The sequence below is a fragment of the Pholcus phalangioides genome, unplaced genomic scaffold (genome assembly GCF_987345545.1).
Source record: "Pholcus phalangioides strain wild (caught in Gottingen) unplaced genomic scaffold, Ppha-v1.0 ptg000017l_1, whole genome shotgun sequence".
NCBI lineage: Eukaryota > Metazoa > Arthropoda > Arachnida > Araneae > Pholcidae > Pholcus > Pholcus phalangioides.
The window spans coordinates 3319323-3336358 of NW_028301610.1; the positions used below are offsets into that span (position 1 = coordinate 3319323).

At 33.9% G+C, this 17036-nt stretch overlaps 1 protein-coding gene and 1 long non-coding RNA gene across 5 annotated transcripts in view; one reads left to right on the plus strand and one right to left on the minus strand.

Annotated features, from left to right (window-relative positions):
- Positions 1-17036, plus strand: part of LOC149072115 (uncharacterized) — a 102544-nt gene that overhangs the window by 83475 nt on the left and 2033 nt on the right. For both annotated transcript variants that reach the window (XM_089246986.1, XM_089246987.1), the window contains exons 4-6: positions 8227-8318; positions 10318-10595; positions 11137-11291. In XM_089246986.1, coding sequence (XP_089103112.1) covers positions 8227-8318; positions 10318-10595; positions 11137-11291 — 525 coding nt within the window. The remainder of the gene's footprint in view (positions 1-8226; positions 8319-10317; positions 10596-11136; positions 11292-17036) is intronic.
- Positions 1-17036, minus strand: part of LOC149072117 (uncharacterized) — a 74800-nt gene that overhangs the window by 16927 nt on the left and 40837 nt on the right. The gene's annotated exons all lie outside the window — the stretch shown is intronic.

Here is a 17036-nt window from a genome sequence, read left to right on the forward strand (position 1 = left end):
AATACATGTTATTACAAATATTCTTCAAAATATTATCTGGAAAAGCTATCATAAATGACTTCAGAATAATTATTATTTTTGATAAGAATATATGAGGCTTTTTGGATTACGTGATATTTCCCTCTTTTTTGAGGGACATGCAAACCATATCCAATGCAACAAACATGCCAACTTCCTCGCCAGCTCATGAGATTGAAAAAACAAATATAAATTAGAGAAATGTAAAAATGGAATAGATTTTTTTCATTGATAAGTGCTGAATATATATATTCAGACTTTTTTTTCTTTTTTTTTGAAGTTTAAGTTATCTATCTGCCTGTCCAATTATCTCAATTGCTGAGGAATTATTTCAATGTAATTTATGAACAATTATTAATTTTTTTTTAAAACCTATATGAATTGATGCAGTTGAATATTAAAAGGCAATAAGGGGATTTAAACTTCAATTTTCACATTCAAGCAGATATAAATAAAAAGTTGAAATCAATGTGTTATTGCATGGATATCCATCTCAAAAGTAGGTCCAGCTAATTATTTCATATTTTTCTGGGCTTCGTATCTCTAAGCAAACTCAATATTTCGAAAATAGAGAATTCAATTTTAAAAATTATTGATGTGGTGGAAAACCCAATTAAATTTCCGCATTTCAACAGTAAAATCAGTAATTTTAACATTGATTTCCATGGGGATCATCCTGTGCCTGTCCCTCAGAGTAATGCTGATTATGATGTCTATTCAAAAAGCCACATTAGTGGAGGGGTTCATTGTTTTGCTCTATGTTACCATCAGGAGGCTAATTTTGTTATGAGCTGCTGCTGAGTTAGGAGGCTGTCTATGGCGCAGTCCCATTCAGCCCAAAGAAAGAGTGTTCTTATGAAAGAAAATGTCTATCCTCTGTAGCTTAACGGTAGAACACGCGCCTGGAAAGTGTGAGGTTGTGGTTCGATTCCCCACAGAAGAGAATGTGACTTTTCTTACCAATTATCTTCACTCTGTATCGTCATCTGTACTTTATACGCTTACTAGCTATAATACCCCAGCGCTGCCTGGGTTTTCTTCAATTACTGAGAGGACTGAGAAAGTGACAAATCATTATAAAGGCGTATAAATTATTATACATATACTGACAGGATGAAAGACGTGACAAATGTAAAGGCATATGCACATCGGAAACACATGGCTAGGGAGCCACACGGTAACCAAAGTAAACATTCCAAAAGTGTGACTGTTGAGGCAACACCCCCTAAAAAAGAAAGCCTCTACACCAAGCTTTCCACTGAAGGATGAGTCATGCTCTGTTGGCTGGGAAAAACTAGTTCCGAAGATCGCCTTCTTCTTGTTGATGCTAAACACCACCGGCCTGCGTGAATGTTGAGTCCATCTTCTTCATTAAGGATAATTCTAATTTTTGTTTAAAAAAAATAATCATCATGTTTTTTCTCTGCACATAAAAACCTAAAGTAGAATATGGTTTTTAAATGTTCAATCGTTAACTGCCGTGGGAATTACGATGGAACGGAGAAAGTTTTAATGTTCCGCTTCCCCAAAGATGAAATTTTAAAACAATGGCTGGCAGTGATTCCTCAACAAAATTTGAAGATCACTAAAAACTCAAGGGTAAGTTTCACACAATTTATGTATTTAAATTTTTTATTTCAATTTCATGCTATTTTTCCCCATATTTTGAAACAATATTGTAAAATTTTTTTCTGTAAGTGAATGTATTAGAAATATTTCTTTTTAAAATTGAGGCAGACATATGTTCTAAAAAGTTTTTTAAATATTTTTTATTTGTTCTGTTCTTAAAATTTTGTGTAGTTCAAAAATGAGAATAATTTTTTCAATTCTAATTAGATTTTAAGCAACAGTGCAGCCTAAATAATTCCTAATTATTTTTGTCAACAATATTACATTTGATATACTGATAAACAAATAATTCATATATATAATTATGTTAATTACTAATTATACCTTAATAAATTGGAGTTTAATATAATATTTTGTTAGTCACTATAATCAAATACAAATAAATTTTCATAGTTTATTCAATAATTGTCACATTTAATAGCAGCCTAAAAGTAGAAACTGAACAAAGCATTAAAATTGAAGTTTTTGAATCCAAAAGATTTCTCCCTAACATTAAAGACTATCCAGTGATATATATAGGTTTCTCTTAATTCTCCCCATTTTTAACAGTTCTTTCACGACTAAAATTCTTGTAGGAATAGAGATTAACTTTACATGTGTTTTTAAAAATTTGTTTTCTTAGCAGTTAATTTTAAAAAAAGAAATGTCATGGTTGTCTCCTTTTTCATGTAATTTGTATTATTTTATTGATTTCTAGATCTGTGAAGCACATTTTCAAGAAAGTGACATTCAGCGACGGTCTGAATTGTTTGTGGAAAAAACCGGTGATAAATTAAGTGTCCCTCTGCCTCATCCACGTCTTTATGATTTTGCTATTCCTTCAAATTTTCCAAACTGCCCTAAATATTTTTCCACCAGAAAATGTTTCCAAGAAGGACCTGATATAAAACGACTTTGTTTGGAAAATGAAGCTCTCTTCAGTGCCATTCAGGACAGCATTAGATCAAAAGAACAATATGAGAATAAGTTTACGTTCAAGACATTTCAACAACTAAAAAACATTGTTTGAAGAACTTCAAAATGGACAAGTGGACTTTGATTATGGATGACAATTATGTCATGTTTGTGTTGCTAAAAGTTGAACTAGCACCTCAGTTGATAGCATCTTTGGTCATTGATGAATCCTTGACATTGGTAAGTGCTTACAAATCTGTAAAAATATCAAAGTTGGGAAAATTGAATTTTCCCATGACCGTTAATGACATAAATCTTATTTCTGAAATTTTGCACCAACTGGAAAACTTCAATGCTTCTTGCAATCAGAAAGATGTTCTAAATCTATGTAAAAGTGCTGTAGGAGAATTGAAAAATTGTATGGAGGAAAAAAAATATATGTGATTTTGTTGAAGAACAACTATTACTATCGATCCCCAAAAATCAGAGAAAATATTCCTTAGAATTTTTAATTCTTTGTTCCATGTTATTTATATATAAGACAACCATAAATACATTATGGGCATTGTATAGTATTTTATCATGCGTATATATTGTTTATAATTTTAGTTTTTAATTGGGTTGCTGTATTTTTGAAATATATGACAACCATATTTGTTATGGGCATCTTCTCAGTCACCTTGTTGGGCATTGTGCCTGTTGTGGCATTGTATTTGTATATTTGTATTTTCGATATTTCCCCATTGCTATAAATTTCTGCGTAAAAGTAATATTTTTATACTACCACGTCCTGCCACTTTACAGCAGTTGTTTGTAAATTACATTGCTGATCCATTAGATGAGCAAAATGTTAATTTCTTGTCATAAATCAAAGATAAAGTCTCTCATCTCAATGAAAATGACAAAACAGTGTCATTGTTAATGGATGAGATTCACATTAAAGCTGCTCTTAATTACAAAAGTGGAAATCTGATTGGCCTTTCAGTCAATTCAGAAGATATTGCCACCACGTTATGTATTCATGATACAAAGTGTGAAATCTATTTTCAAAGATGTAGTTCATATTTATCCAGTTAAAACTATTTCCGGTGATATTTTGCATGCATTTTTATTGAAATTAATTATTGGCTTAGAAAATCTTGGTTTTAAAGTAATTTGTGTCTGTAGTGACAATAATGCAATCAATCGAGAAGTAATGTCTCGATTCACCAATCCTCCTAAACTTCTTAGTAAGTATAATCATCCTGTTGATAACAACATGTTGTTATCAACAGGATTATCAAACGTCATTGTTTTTTGTTATTGACACTGTGAATTTACTGAAAAACATACGAAACAACTGGCTTAACCAGAAAAACGCAGAAGTTGCATTTTACTATCCTCCCTTCAATAGCAATGAAATGTCTCCAGGTGATAAATTGGAAACAGCTTCATTCAAAACCCTGAGACAATTACACAAAATTGAATCATTGAATGTTGTCAAATATTGTCACACATACCATCACTAACAAGTCACTTTGTCCTTCTAATTTAGAATGACAAAATGTCAAGTTAGTATTGCAAATATTTAATGCACATACTGTAGAAGGTTTGAAAATTACAGGCCCAGTTTACTATTTGTTAAACTTTGAGGAAACTTCTTCATTCATCAAACTTATTACCACTTGGTGGGATATTGTAAATGTTGAAACTCTTTTTTAAAGGCATTGCAAAAAGAAATGAATTTCAGCAACCACTCATGAACTTGCCAAGTGATACAAGATTAGAATTTTTGCAAAATTTTTCTTTGTGGTTGAATAAATGGAAAATATGCAACAGTGACCCTGAAAAATTAAGTAATGAAACTCATTTAGCTTTGTCACACTCAACAGAGGCTCTAATTGACATTGTCAAGTATTGCACAGAAGAATTGAATGTCTTACATTCTTACTGAAAATTTTCAAACTGACTCATTAGAAGAAAGATTTGGTTTATACAGACAGGTGCACAATATAATGTCTCTTTAACACAAATATTTGAAACTGAAACTAAACTGAGAGTACGAAGTCTTCTTCCCTTAACTTTAAATTCACATTCATATGGGGATTTTGTAGTTGACAATTTCAGTACTGAAGAAAATATAAGTGCACCACTTATAGATGATGATGACTCCAAAAACTTTTTGGTGAACTTGGATGATTTAGAATGAGCTGAGATGATTTAAATATCATCCTAACATATATTGCTGGGTACTGTGTCAATGTTTGTTTGAAAAAGCTCAAATGCAAAACTTGCCATGATATTCTAATTACAAATAGTTCAAATGACATAAAATACTAATTGATAGAAAACATGGATAAAGGGGGATTAAAATATCCATCTAATGAAATAATAACTGTTGTAAAATTTAATTATGTGATCATCACAAAACTGTTATCTTTACTTTAAAAGAAATTCACTAAATGTAAAAACCACCAAAATGTAGCTTTAACCTGCGTTTATCAGATATATTTGAATTCCGAATGTCATAAACATAATATGTATGATGCCATCAAAACTATTGTTTTTTCCTCAACAATTACTCTATTGAAAAATTATTGTAAAAAAGTCAGTGATGATTTGATTGAAAAAAAAATTGCCTGTAAGCAAAATAGGAAATTAGAAACATTAAAGAAATAATTTTGTGTGCATGTAAATATGTGTCTGATTATGTATATTGCATGTTGTTTAATAAACGTTTTTGATAAAAAAAATTTGTGGTTTTATTTTGGAACAAAAAAATTCAAAGTGTTGCATTTTCATAGATTATCAAAGGCTGCTTTAATTATTTTTTAAAGGAATATGGAAAAAAAATCAATTAATTTTAAATGAAAATAGGCTATTTTTTAATCTTTTCGCGATTACAGTTGCACTTTGAAGAAAAATAAAACACGAAAGAAGAGAAAACAGCATATAAGGAAATGCCCCTTTACCTTTGAAGGAAGAAACCTAGGTAACCCGAGCATGACTCATTCTTTGTGTGAGAGGGATTTCTTCTTTAGGGTGTGTTGGTTGAGGCCCAGAAATAACTGTTGCCCAACAGTTTTTCGGGCATTTGCCCAGGTCTGACACTTAAAGTAGCCTATCGTTCAAGTCGGGTCCGATTTGGAATATATGCAAAATTTGACGACGATCGATCTAAAATTGTAGATTTGTATAGAGAATATACACACACAGAAAATTAATTTTATATATATATAGATTAACCGTCTTCCAAGCTGTAGGAGAAATCTGTGGATCTATGAAACATTTTTATTACAGAAACTCAAAATCACTATAAACTGCATAACACAACACAGTGTGCTGTTAATACATCATTAACAGCACAGATCGGGGTATTACAACTAGGGTTACCAGATTCAAAAACTGAGAAAAGAGGATGCCTGCGTGAGCATCCTCAATGACGTCATTTTGCCCATTCTTCACAACAGATGGTGCTACTTCTCTTCCAAAAAAGAAACTCACCATCACAATAATTTTTCCCACTTAAAACAGAACCGATATATGTTATGGAAATTTGATAGCTACAAACCATTTTTGTAAGTTTAATAAATTCTCTTTACCACATCTACCGGTGATTATGTGTAATCCCCAGCTCTTATTAAATATGATAAATCAATAAATTTACTGGATATTTTGCTCAAATTTCAGTCCAAGATGAAGGATTTGATCAGTCATGTTGCTTATATTTAAAAACGTTGACGAATGTGCAGAAAGCTAACATTACACACAATGCTGATAATAATTTAAACATTTTTTATTCTCATAACACTTATTTTCATTCACCATATTTTAGCGTGTATAATGAACACTTTTAACCGAAAATTGGGGTCCCAAAAATATATATAGAAGGGGTTCCTTATATACATGGATATTATTATCCATGTATCCAAATTTCAAGCCGGAAAAATCAGGGGGGTTTCTCATATGCGTTAAAATATGGTAATGTAGTTTTATGGCAAAATATGTGTAGTGCACTCATCCCGTACGAGAGAAACTGATAAGTGGTTGAATTTAAGTGATATTTTCACATTTCTTCCATATTTATCAACTTCAATTGGGAATTATGCATAATTACCGGTAAGTGACAAATGTATCAAACTTACCAAAAAGATTGGTGGTTGTACATAATTGAGCATATTTAATGTTACTGTCCATTGGTAATTTTATTCCCTTCGGAATTTCAGACCAGATAGAAAGGGGGGGGGGGTAGAAGGATAAGGGCCAAAAAACTGTACAATAGTCTTGGACTGCAAACGTCTTGACATTTTGGCATATGTCTGACACAGACATTATAGGAGTTGAAGCATGAAAAAGAAAAAATTAACCATCCATCTCCCCTCACTTTTAATGAATTGTGCCCACTTTCTCTAATCAGTTTTATTACTTCACCTGGAGAGGGTTTTCTTTCTATACCCTCAGTTTTTTTTGTTTTTAGGAGTATTGTTTGCCAGAGGAATTAGCGTTGAGTGTTGTTTGTATCCCATGTTCTTTATTTCTGAATGGAATAGGTAACCCACCCCCCCCCCCCCATCCACTTCTCACTTCAGTACAAGGCATCTGCTGTTGGTGAACAAACAATGGATATTAGTTTTCTAGCTGTTTTTCTGAGTGTCTTTTTCATGTTATCTTGGGATAAGCTGGATTATGGTTAGAATAGCATCTGCCCTGCTTTGAGGCAACTTGAATTTGTCTGGGAATTTCGAGGGCATTGGTCAAAGCGTGTAAAAATGTGTGGGAAAAAACACTTACGCCAATGAAGAAATATGTTCCAGAGGAAAAAAATAATCCCCTAAAACAATGATTCCTGAAACCTCAAAAGGAGAAATTTTCTAAAACGTTGGAGGATGCTTGAAATGATACCACAAAGGAGAGAGAGTACAGATGATAACCTTATCTGTAACCCTACATTCACCAGTATGGATCAACAAAGATCCTTCTGATGGATTTTTTTGTATGTTTTTGTCAATTAAAAAAAAGGCTCCTATGTCCAAATTGATTTCTAAAACCTCTGGCAAAGTTCCATTTTAAGCTGTTTCCTCGGTTTCTACTTTTCGCATCTTAAAAATCAGCTCACCTTGGTAGCTGCCTGTGTTCTTTTTAATTGAATGGAGACAATATATATTTACTTATTATATCATAATTGAAATATTGTTTACGTATATGCTATAATATCATAAAACTTATGAAATGAATTCAAGGACCAGGAATTTTTCACAGAAAATCAGTAACTCAAAAATCACACAAATTGGGGAATCTTAACTCTGATTAAGTTTACTGCATATTGCTGTTTTGCACTGTGTGCTCAAAATACCAAATACATTAGTGTAAAAATTTACCGATTATTGTTTATTGATACTTTCCTGATAGATATCACCACTACAATTAGATCCAAAGAGACTAGTGTTATCCAATTATACAATAATTGGAAAACTCTTTAATTATATATGCTTTATTATATTACTTTTTAATCATAGTTTTCAAATTTTATTTTATTCAAATAACAGAAGTAATGTTTTGATTGCAGTCATGTAGCATTCATTTTGGCAGTATTAATTTTTTTATATCGTAATATGAATGTGCATAATTTTGAATTTTAGTTTTCTCAGCGCATTTCTTATTATTAACTATATGTCAGCTCAAGAACATTTTCCGCTTTTTTAACAGGTTGCAATCATAAATGAAAGAAACCAATATCTGTGTGGTGGATCAATCATTTCTGATCGTTATGTGCTGACTGCAGCTCATTGCATAACATCGTAAGATAAAAATCTGTATTCCTTGTTTTCTAAAAGTATTTGAAGTATAGTCCAAATTATACAAAAATAATTCAGTAAAAGTTAGAAAACAAATAAAATATTGCAAGTAAAAACACCATTAAAAAAAATTTATATTCTATAATATAGAATTTTTTTATTTATAACAGATGATTTGTTGTACTATACAGGGTTTTCGTGAACTGTTTAGAGAAAATTAGAAGGGCAATAGTATCCATCAACACAACCAATATTTGCAATGGAACCTATGGTTGCAATTCCCTCAAGAGTGTCAGAAAAGTGAAACTTAGATTGGACGTGGTGGATATGTGGCATGGGCTCCATGCTCACCAGACCTAAATTCACTGCACTTCTTGTGGGGACACCTGCAGACTATACGAAAGATCTTGTTATAAGAATCCTTGTTATACAGCAGACAAGATCAATATAATGCCAGGATCCTATGAAAGGGTGGGCCAGTCTTTCATCTACCAATGTGAACTGTGCAACATCACCCTTGGACGTCAGTTTTAGCATCTTCTTTCAGTCTTTTGCTCATCTGCACAGGATTGTGCAATTCAATTGAGCAACAGATTGTTATCTCATTGGGCATTTTGCCTGTTGTGGCCTTGTATTTGTATTTATGATTTTGTTTAAACTATGTTTCTATAGCAGAAACATTGATTTAATTATGAGAAATAGCACACACCAACTTTTTTCTCTGGTCATATCAGTAGGAGGTACACTGATGTTTAATTTTTATTTATATTGAATATTGACTGAAAAAGCTCTGTATTATACAAAAATGGTCATTGATATTAGTTAATGAAACACATAATTTTTCAAACATTTTTCAAGATTGGTATGGAATATATATATGCATGCTTGGTCTGAGTTTTCTTAGAATTCTGTCTGGAAGTGAACCTAAGCCATGGCATTGTTATCAGTAGTTTTGATTTGTTATTGTTGACTAATATATATATACACATACAGTAATATATAGGTAATATATATACAGTAATGTAATTAATGCAGCAAGCAAGCTAGCTGAATTAATTTGAAACTGTGACTGTTGAAACCATGGTCAAGGCTCAATCATGATAAGTGTACAACTTATTGATTCAATGCTACGATGCATAAGATCCATCATTAAAGCCAAAAGGTGGCCATACTACATTGTATTTCTTAAAACATCAGCATGTGTTTTCCCATGATGCTGATACACTAGTATACATAGTTTTACATTTGTTGAAATGTGTGGTATATAAAATGTCAAGATTGATGTATCCTAGGTTTACCAATATTAGGAAAGAAGTATAATTGTTCTGGTAAAAGTTCATTGCAATGAGGCCTCTAACTTTTTTCCTCTGCTGACCTGCTGTTTCTCTGTGCACAATATTTTGACATTGGCACAGAATGACAAAAATAAACATGCTTCTGCATAAAACAGTCAATTTCTTCTGCACTGCAAAAATTTTTGGTGTACTATTTATATTTTTGGTGTACTATTTATATTTACGATATATTTTCAGTTGAGCATGGCCATGTAGCCCAAAGAAAACAGAGTTGATCCCTATTTCCATAAGAAAAGTATTTATGTAATAAATTTTTTTTCCATATTTATGATTACACACACTTAATGCATTTTTTATCACGATACGCTCTAGAAAAAACTTTGAAAAGACTAAAAAGTGAAATTTGGTCGCATTGGAGAATTTGGCTTTATAACTTCAGCATTTCATCCACTGCACTTGCAAATTTCTAAGATGTACTTTTTATGAAAATAAAACTGCTTGAATGCATTTACAAAAATAATTCTTGCACAACAAATTTAATAGCATTCAAATTTAAAATCTGTTTTTCAGATTAGAAAAAAAGATAGAGAAAAATGTGAGATTTCTCAAGATGTTAAATACTTTACACATGGATATATAGATGTGGACATGTTCCCATGGTTTATAATGTTTTTCATTATATGTGAAAAAAATCTTTTGTTTCATAGATCAGTACAAAATGGTGAGCCTATATTTATTCGGCTTGGTGATTTCAATTTGGCAAGTCAATATGGAAGTGCTGGGGCACAAACTTTGAAAGTCTCTGCTTCTTATATTCATCACAATCATAACAGACAGACATTGGATAATGATATTGCATTATTACGTATGGAGCATCCAGCAACAAAAAATGATGTTGTTTGTTTAGTGTGCTTGCCTGCAAGAGGAGCTACTAGTGAACCTGGAAAACGATGCATTGTCACAGGATATGGATATGAATCCGAAAGTATGCACCATGTTTATTGTAGATTTCATCATTTCATTAGATGATCATTCCATAATACTTATATATTTCACAGCACACAGGATATTTGTACATTGCATTGTTTCTGATATACTTTACACAGAAAGTTTAGTTATATATATAAATACCCAATACTACTTCCACCAAATCTTTCCAATCTCACTATTTTTTGCTTTGATCAATTAAAATAATAAGTTTATTATCATTAAATTAGAGTTGATGCTCATTTTTATGAACTTGGGCAATTATTTCTTGAAATCAAAAGTTTTTTTATGGAAAAGATTTTGAACAAATTGTATATTGTTTGAGAATGGAGGAGTAGTTCATAAGAACATGTGGTTCGCAAACTCAAGGTGTGTAATGGCTATCAGAAAATATAAATCTGAAAATAAGAAAAAGCAGTACCTATAAGAGTTGTTTATATCACGTTTTCAAAAATTATGCTTTATTGAATGAGATAATAACATTTTAAGCATTTCATAAATGAAAATTACTTGAATTTCAATTTTAAATTTTCTTTCAGATGGTCCTATATCTCTCAAAATACGCAAAGCAGAACTTCCTATTGTCCCAGATAAGCTTTGTGTTGAGCAAGTCAACAACGTTACTGAAAAGTTGTTTATTTTGCCAACTGGAAGCTTTTGTGCTGGAGGGCAACCAGGCCATGATGCATGTTCGGTAAATAAATTTTCTTGATCATTTTTGTTGTACCATGGTCATTTTCTGCACACGAGGGCTAATTAGACCGGGACCTACAATTTATTGCCGATTCCGAACGGCAGGCTTGTTTTTCATACTCATTGAGAGGTTGGTGCGCTAACCCCTCGATGGGGGACTCCCTGCGGTAGCAATTTTTGCTGCGGTCAAATCGCCGTTTTTTGTTGTACCCCTGTGTCAGGAAAGTTTTCTGACAAGGACGAACTGGGTATCGAACTCGCGACACTTCTAAACATCCTTTGGTACTTTAGGCGAGCATCTTATCGACCGGGCTACCGCACCCCTTAAATTTTTTTTTTTGTCAAGAAAATATGTGTGTGCATATAAACAAAATTTAAACAAAAAATGGTGACTTGTCATTTTCTCTATCCAAAGTAATCTTACATAATGTCAGGGCCATAGCCAGAGAATTTTTTTGGAGTGGGACAACCAGGAAGAAAATAACATAAAGTATACATTGATGATGAGATATGTTTCACGGTGAAATTTTTTTGATCCAGAAAATAATTTCTGCAAAATAAAAAGAGGTCAAAAAGAAGAAATCTAAACATGTGTGAGGACACTCAAAATGACATCAAAAATGAAAATAACTAACCTTAATTGGAAACAGTGTTTTAGTCAAGTTTCAATAATTTTCAATTCATAAACTTGATCAAACTATTTATTACTCAGATTTATTTGAAATTCTTCAAACATGTTACACCTTTAACCACAAAAAATATTGTAAAAAAAATCCAGTATTCAAGAAAGCTCGTATTGTATTACAAATACAAATACAACACCACAACAGGCAAATTGCCCAACGAGGTGGCTGACTTAAGAACATCATGGATCCCCGAGCCCTTTTTTACCCTACCTACGAGCCCTACCTACTACTGCTACACCACACATGCACCCCGCCCACAACCCCCCGCGGAACCCCCAACGAATCGGTACATACGGGAATGTGCGTGTACATGTAGTGAAACCTGACGTGAAGATTTTTTTTTTTTTTGTTTCTCTGTAATGCTTGTTATGTGTAGCGCTGCCATCTGCCACCAGTTTTTCAAACTATGAGTGAAGTGTTATGATTGAATGATTTTTCGTTGTAGGACTGTTGCTCTCTGTGGCGAGACTTTTTAACGGGAAGATCGGCTCGCATTTGCGCCTTGAAGTTGGGAACCACAGAAAACCAACTTCAGCCGACCACCACTGTGGGGTTTGAACCCGGATCCTCGCATCGCGACCTCACATTCTACATTTTCTGAAATTATTTTTTCAAGGCAGAGTATATTACTTTAGAAGATGAACACTTTTGACCATGGCTTCTTAACTTTTGTTGCTACCACCTGTGGCAATAAAATGAAGGCTGCAGACTCCTTACAAAATAATATTCAGTACACAGCAATTTAGAAACAATGAGTTGTGTTTTCATCCAGGGCCGGATTAAGACACTTGAAGGCCCAGAGCACTGAAATAGTTTTGGTGCCCCCACATTTTCATGCCATCGGCTACATGTTCAGTAATTTTTTACATTTAAAGGCTAATAATTTTTATTTTCAGGCTTTTTTCATGTTCAGCTTTGTTTTGGCAAGAATTGTCAATAGCAATATTGCTAATTTTCTCCAGGGTACCCATACGCAACATATTTCCCATCAATCAATTATTGAATCTATCAATTAGAAAAAACAAACAAGAAACGTTAAAAATATTTTCTTTTCCTTTCAGAAGTAGGCAGATATGATGTAAATATTTCTAAGCACACATTTCATTTTTTTTTAAAGATCTTCTCCCACTTCCGCTTTTTCTAGTTTTTTAAAATCTTTGATGACATCTTTAAAACCAATGCTACATAACAAATCTGCTTCTACTTTTAGTAGAGATGATGAATCAAGTCTTTCTATTATTCTGAAAATTTTTGTTTCAATGCTTGACATAATTCTGGCTTCAAAATGATAAAAGTACATTTCTGTAGCTTTTTCATTAAAATTTTGCTTAATTTAATATTTTTCTCAATTAATAATTCTAATAAATTTTACATCTTATTTGCTAGAATTTAGCAAGGCAAAAAAGACAAATAAATGTTACTATCATTATTTTCAAATTTGCCAAAATGTATGTTTTGGAATTTTTCCTTTCATATTTTCCAAAAAAGATAACTTTATTTCTACTTTTAGTTCGTCTTTTAAAAACATTCGAAGATATTTTCTCTCATTGACCACTTTTTAAAATTCCCTGAACCACTGAACCTTGGCAGTCACAATATTATTCACATGCACAGTACCTTATTTTTGGTTACATCACCATCATGGGGTACTTTTTCTTTCCGATATATTTTTCCAGTTTGTTCGCAATCTAGAACCTTCCTCTTTAGCTTCTACAGTGGGTCAAACTGTCCTTATTCTGTATAACTTGGCTTATTCTGTGCCTTCTCAACGCATGGGCTCACCTGGCCAGCCTAGTGGAAGTGCCAAGAGGACCTTGTGACAATTATATCTGGTTACAATTTTCAAGAGTAAGTATGCAAATTGGAAGGCAAGTATATTTAGCTAGATAGAGCCTTGGAAAAATCACTTTGCCCAGGGACCCATCAAAAGCCTACCAGGATCGACTTTTTGAGGGCACAAGGAATCTTTCCAGAGAAATTCTGAGTTACTAACCTTGAAAAAAGAATTTTAAATTAACAGATATTGATTTGGTAACATATAAAAGTATTTTCTTTAATTCTTTTTAAGAAATACTTTTCATTTTTTAATCGTCATTTGGAGGGTACAGGTCTCCACTTGCGTAAGCATCTGGAGTCGATAATACTGTTAAGAATGCTCTGGACTTACTTAAGAAATTTTGTGACATTTCATTCCAAAAACTCAGCATTAATTGAACTCTAGTTTGCAATATTATTAATTTCTCTAGATTTGAGATTTTATTATTGTTGCTGTGGAAATAACATGTCTTATCTTGCGTCAGAGGCATTTCAAGATGCTTTCATTTCCAATATGATTTTTGAGGATTTTGTATCGAATATACTTTTCTATCGGTTGATACTGTGAAGAAAGAAAATTCTGCATTGATAAAAATATATATATAGATAATTTGTTAACTTTTTGTGGTGCCCCATTTCTCTTGATGCCCTAAGCATGTGCTTATTTTGCTTAATTCTGCCATTTTCATCTAAGCTCATGGATGATTGCATGGCCCCACAAGGGTGGGACTGACAAGGCTCCAGGCCAGGTGTACCCTAATGATTCTCACCATGTTTTGCTTTTTCACACTATAAATTCCCTATACAGGGTGATTCAGAAAAGATGGGGAAAACTTTAAGAGGTGGTAGTACAAACAAAAACAAGCAATTTTCATCAAAGAATGCATGGTCTAAAATGAAAGGCAAACGTGCTACAGGGCACACCATAGTAAAACTGAGGATACATGGAGAAAACATAAAAATAGTTATTCATTAAAAAGCAATTTTAATGAATAATTTACAATAATTGCTCAAAAGAGCGGCCGCCAAAGTGAAGGAGGGATTAGCGAATGCTCTAGAGTATTTGAGGCATATATCATGAATCTCCCAGTAGCAGCTAAAAGGCTTGTGATTAGGTCCTCTTCACAGTCAAGAGGAGTCTCATACACCAGACTCTTCCGCTGTCCCCACAAAAAGAAATCAAGACAACAGATCAGGCGATCGTCATGGACAAGCTTGAGGACCACCTCAACCGATCCATCGGTTTGGAAAAGTGACGTCTGTAATGGATCAGGATGGCATCCTGCTCCGTTACTCGAATTTACTTTTTTATATGCAAAATAGTCACATTTTTAGGCCCCAGGGACCGCTCAGCTACCGGAAACCATCCGGAAGTCCCACTGGTGTACCATCATGAGCCAAAAGTCTGCTTAGTCCTACAGCTGTAGGGTGGAGTCTTGCTGTCGTTTGATTAGGACAGACCAAGGTCGGGCAGCTAACGTCCCACCAAAATTTATTTCTCATGTAACATACAATTATTTACTTTTGGTGTGGGGGAGATATCACATTGGTCTTGTTGAGTTGTTATTGTATAATAATATTACTCACTTGCTTATGGCAGTTGGCTGCAGACTTCCGCTGGAGTAGTTTTGTCTTGCTTATTTTTCTTTTTTTTTCTTGTTTTAATATGTATAATTTTGTATAGCTTGGCCAGAGAGCCTGGCCAGCTAGCCCGATTACGTTTTTGTTGCCATTTAGAAATTTTGAAACTTGTTTTCATATGTAAATTGTTTTTGTTGTGATGTCAGAATTTTTATCGGGAGACAGAGTGTTGCCGGTGGACAATTGGTTCTAGATTAATACTGGTCTGAAATGCATAAATATGCCCCTCTCTTGTTTTCACTAATCGCAACTATTACTTCAACTACTTCTTACTTATGCTACTTGGGTAGCTTAAACTGATTGGCTGAGGTTGTTAAACAAAAAAAGCGATGTTGTAACTTAAATAATTTGTTCTCTAGTTCCCGGCTGGTACAATGAAAATGATTTCATAACGAAAGTGTTTTTATAATGAAAGTCTAATAGCTCTCTACGAGTTTCACAGTTTTGGTCTGGTGACTAGCTGCTGACTCTGGGTGACAAAACCTTGAATGGATTATTGGTGAAAAAGTTGACTTGTGCTTAGACATCCAGTTATTCTCCACTCTACGACGTTGATCTGGCTAATTTTCAAGGACTTTCCATCAGTGATCTCTGGGAGATCTTTGTTTGATGTTGGCTGCTAGTGACTCGCCTTAAACTCTGGGACTCTATTTTTCAATTGGTTACACTGATGTGGATGGATCTGCATCATATTCGCCCTGGTCTATGACTGGAAAGGAGATGTTCAGCAGAACATGAACCACCCACATCTACTGAAACCAATTTTTGAATTGATAAATGTAAAAATGTTCTTAACGAAAATTGAAAGTTAACTTGTTAATGTAATATCACAAAATCCACTAATCAATGTAAAAAACGTTTTCATTTCTTGCTTATTGACTGCTTTAACCGGATATTTCGAACTGGGCATGTAACTCTTAAGGGAGGCCACACGTCCAGATAGTGCTGTACCTCTCGCCCAAAATGGGCTGGATCTCCATCGTGCTGGAACCACATATGCCACCAGAGTTAACATTGCTCACTCTGGTGGTCTCACGTTCCACTGGCAACACCTCTTGTAGAAACGTTCGGTATTTGCCCTCATCAAGGCGTTCTGGCAGAAAATAGTCTTATTAGGTGGTCGCCGATGATACCTGCCCAAACACTAATGGAGAAGCGCCGCTGGTGCACATGTGGATATGCGGCATGTGAATTTACAGATGCCCAGACATGTTTATTGTGGGTATTAAATGCACCATCTCATGTGAAAATGCATTCATCAGAGAAAAGAACAGTTGCCTCAAAATCTGGGTGTGCTGCATTCTGCTGTAGGAGCCAGCGGACAAAATTTATGTGACGAGCATAATCATCCTCATTCGATGCTTGGACTCATTGAAAATGGTATGGGTGCATCCTCTCACCCTTCAGCACCCTCCATGTCGTGGATTGTAACACACCAAGGCTAAGGCCCACAGCTCATGTGCTTGTAGCTGGCTGATCTGCCACCATCTCCAAAATCCTGTCATCCATACCTGCTGTTCTGGCAGGCAGTCCTTGTATGACCTGCATCAGACCGGGAAACAAGAAAGGAGCCTTGTTTCCCACAGCTGCCAATGCAAGTGTGC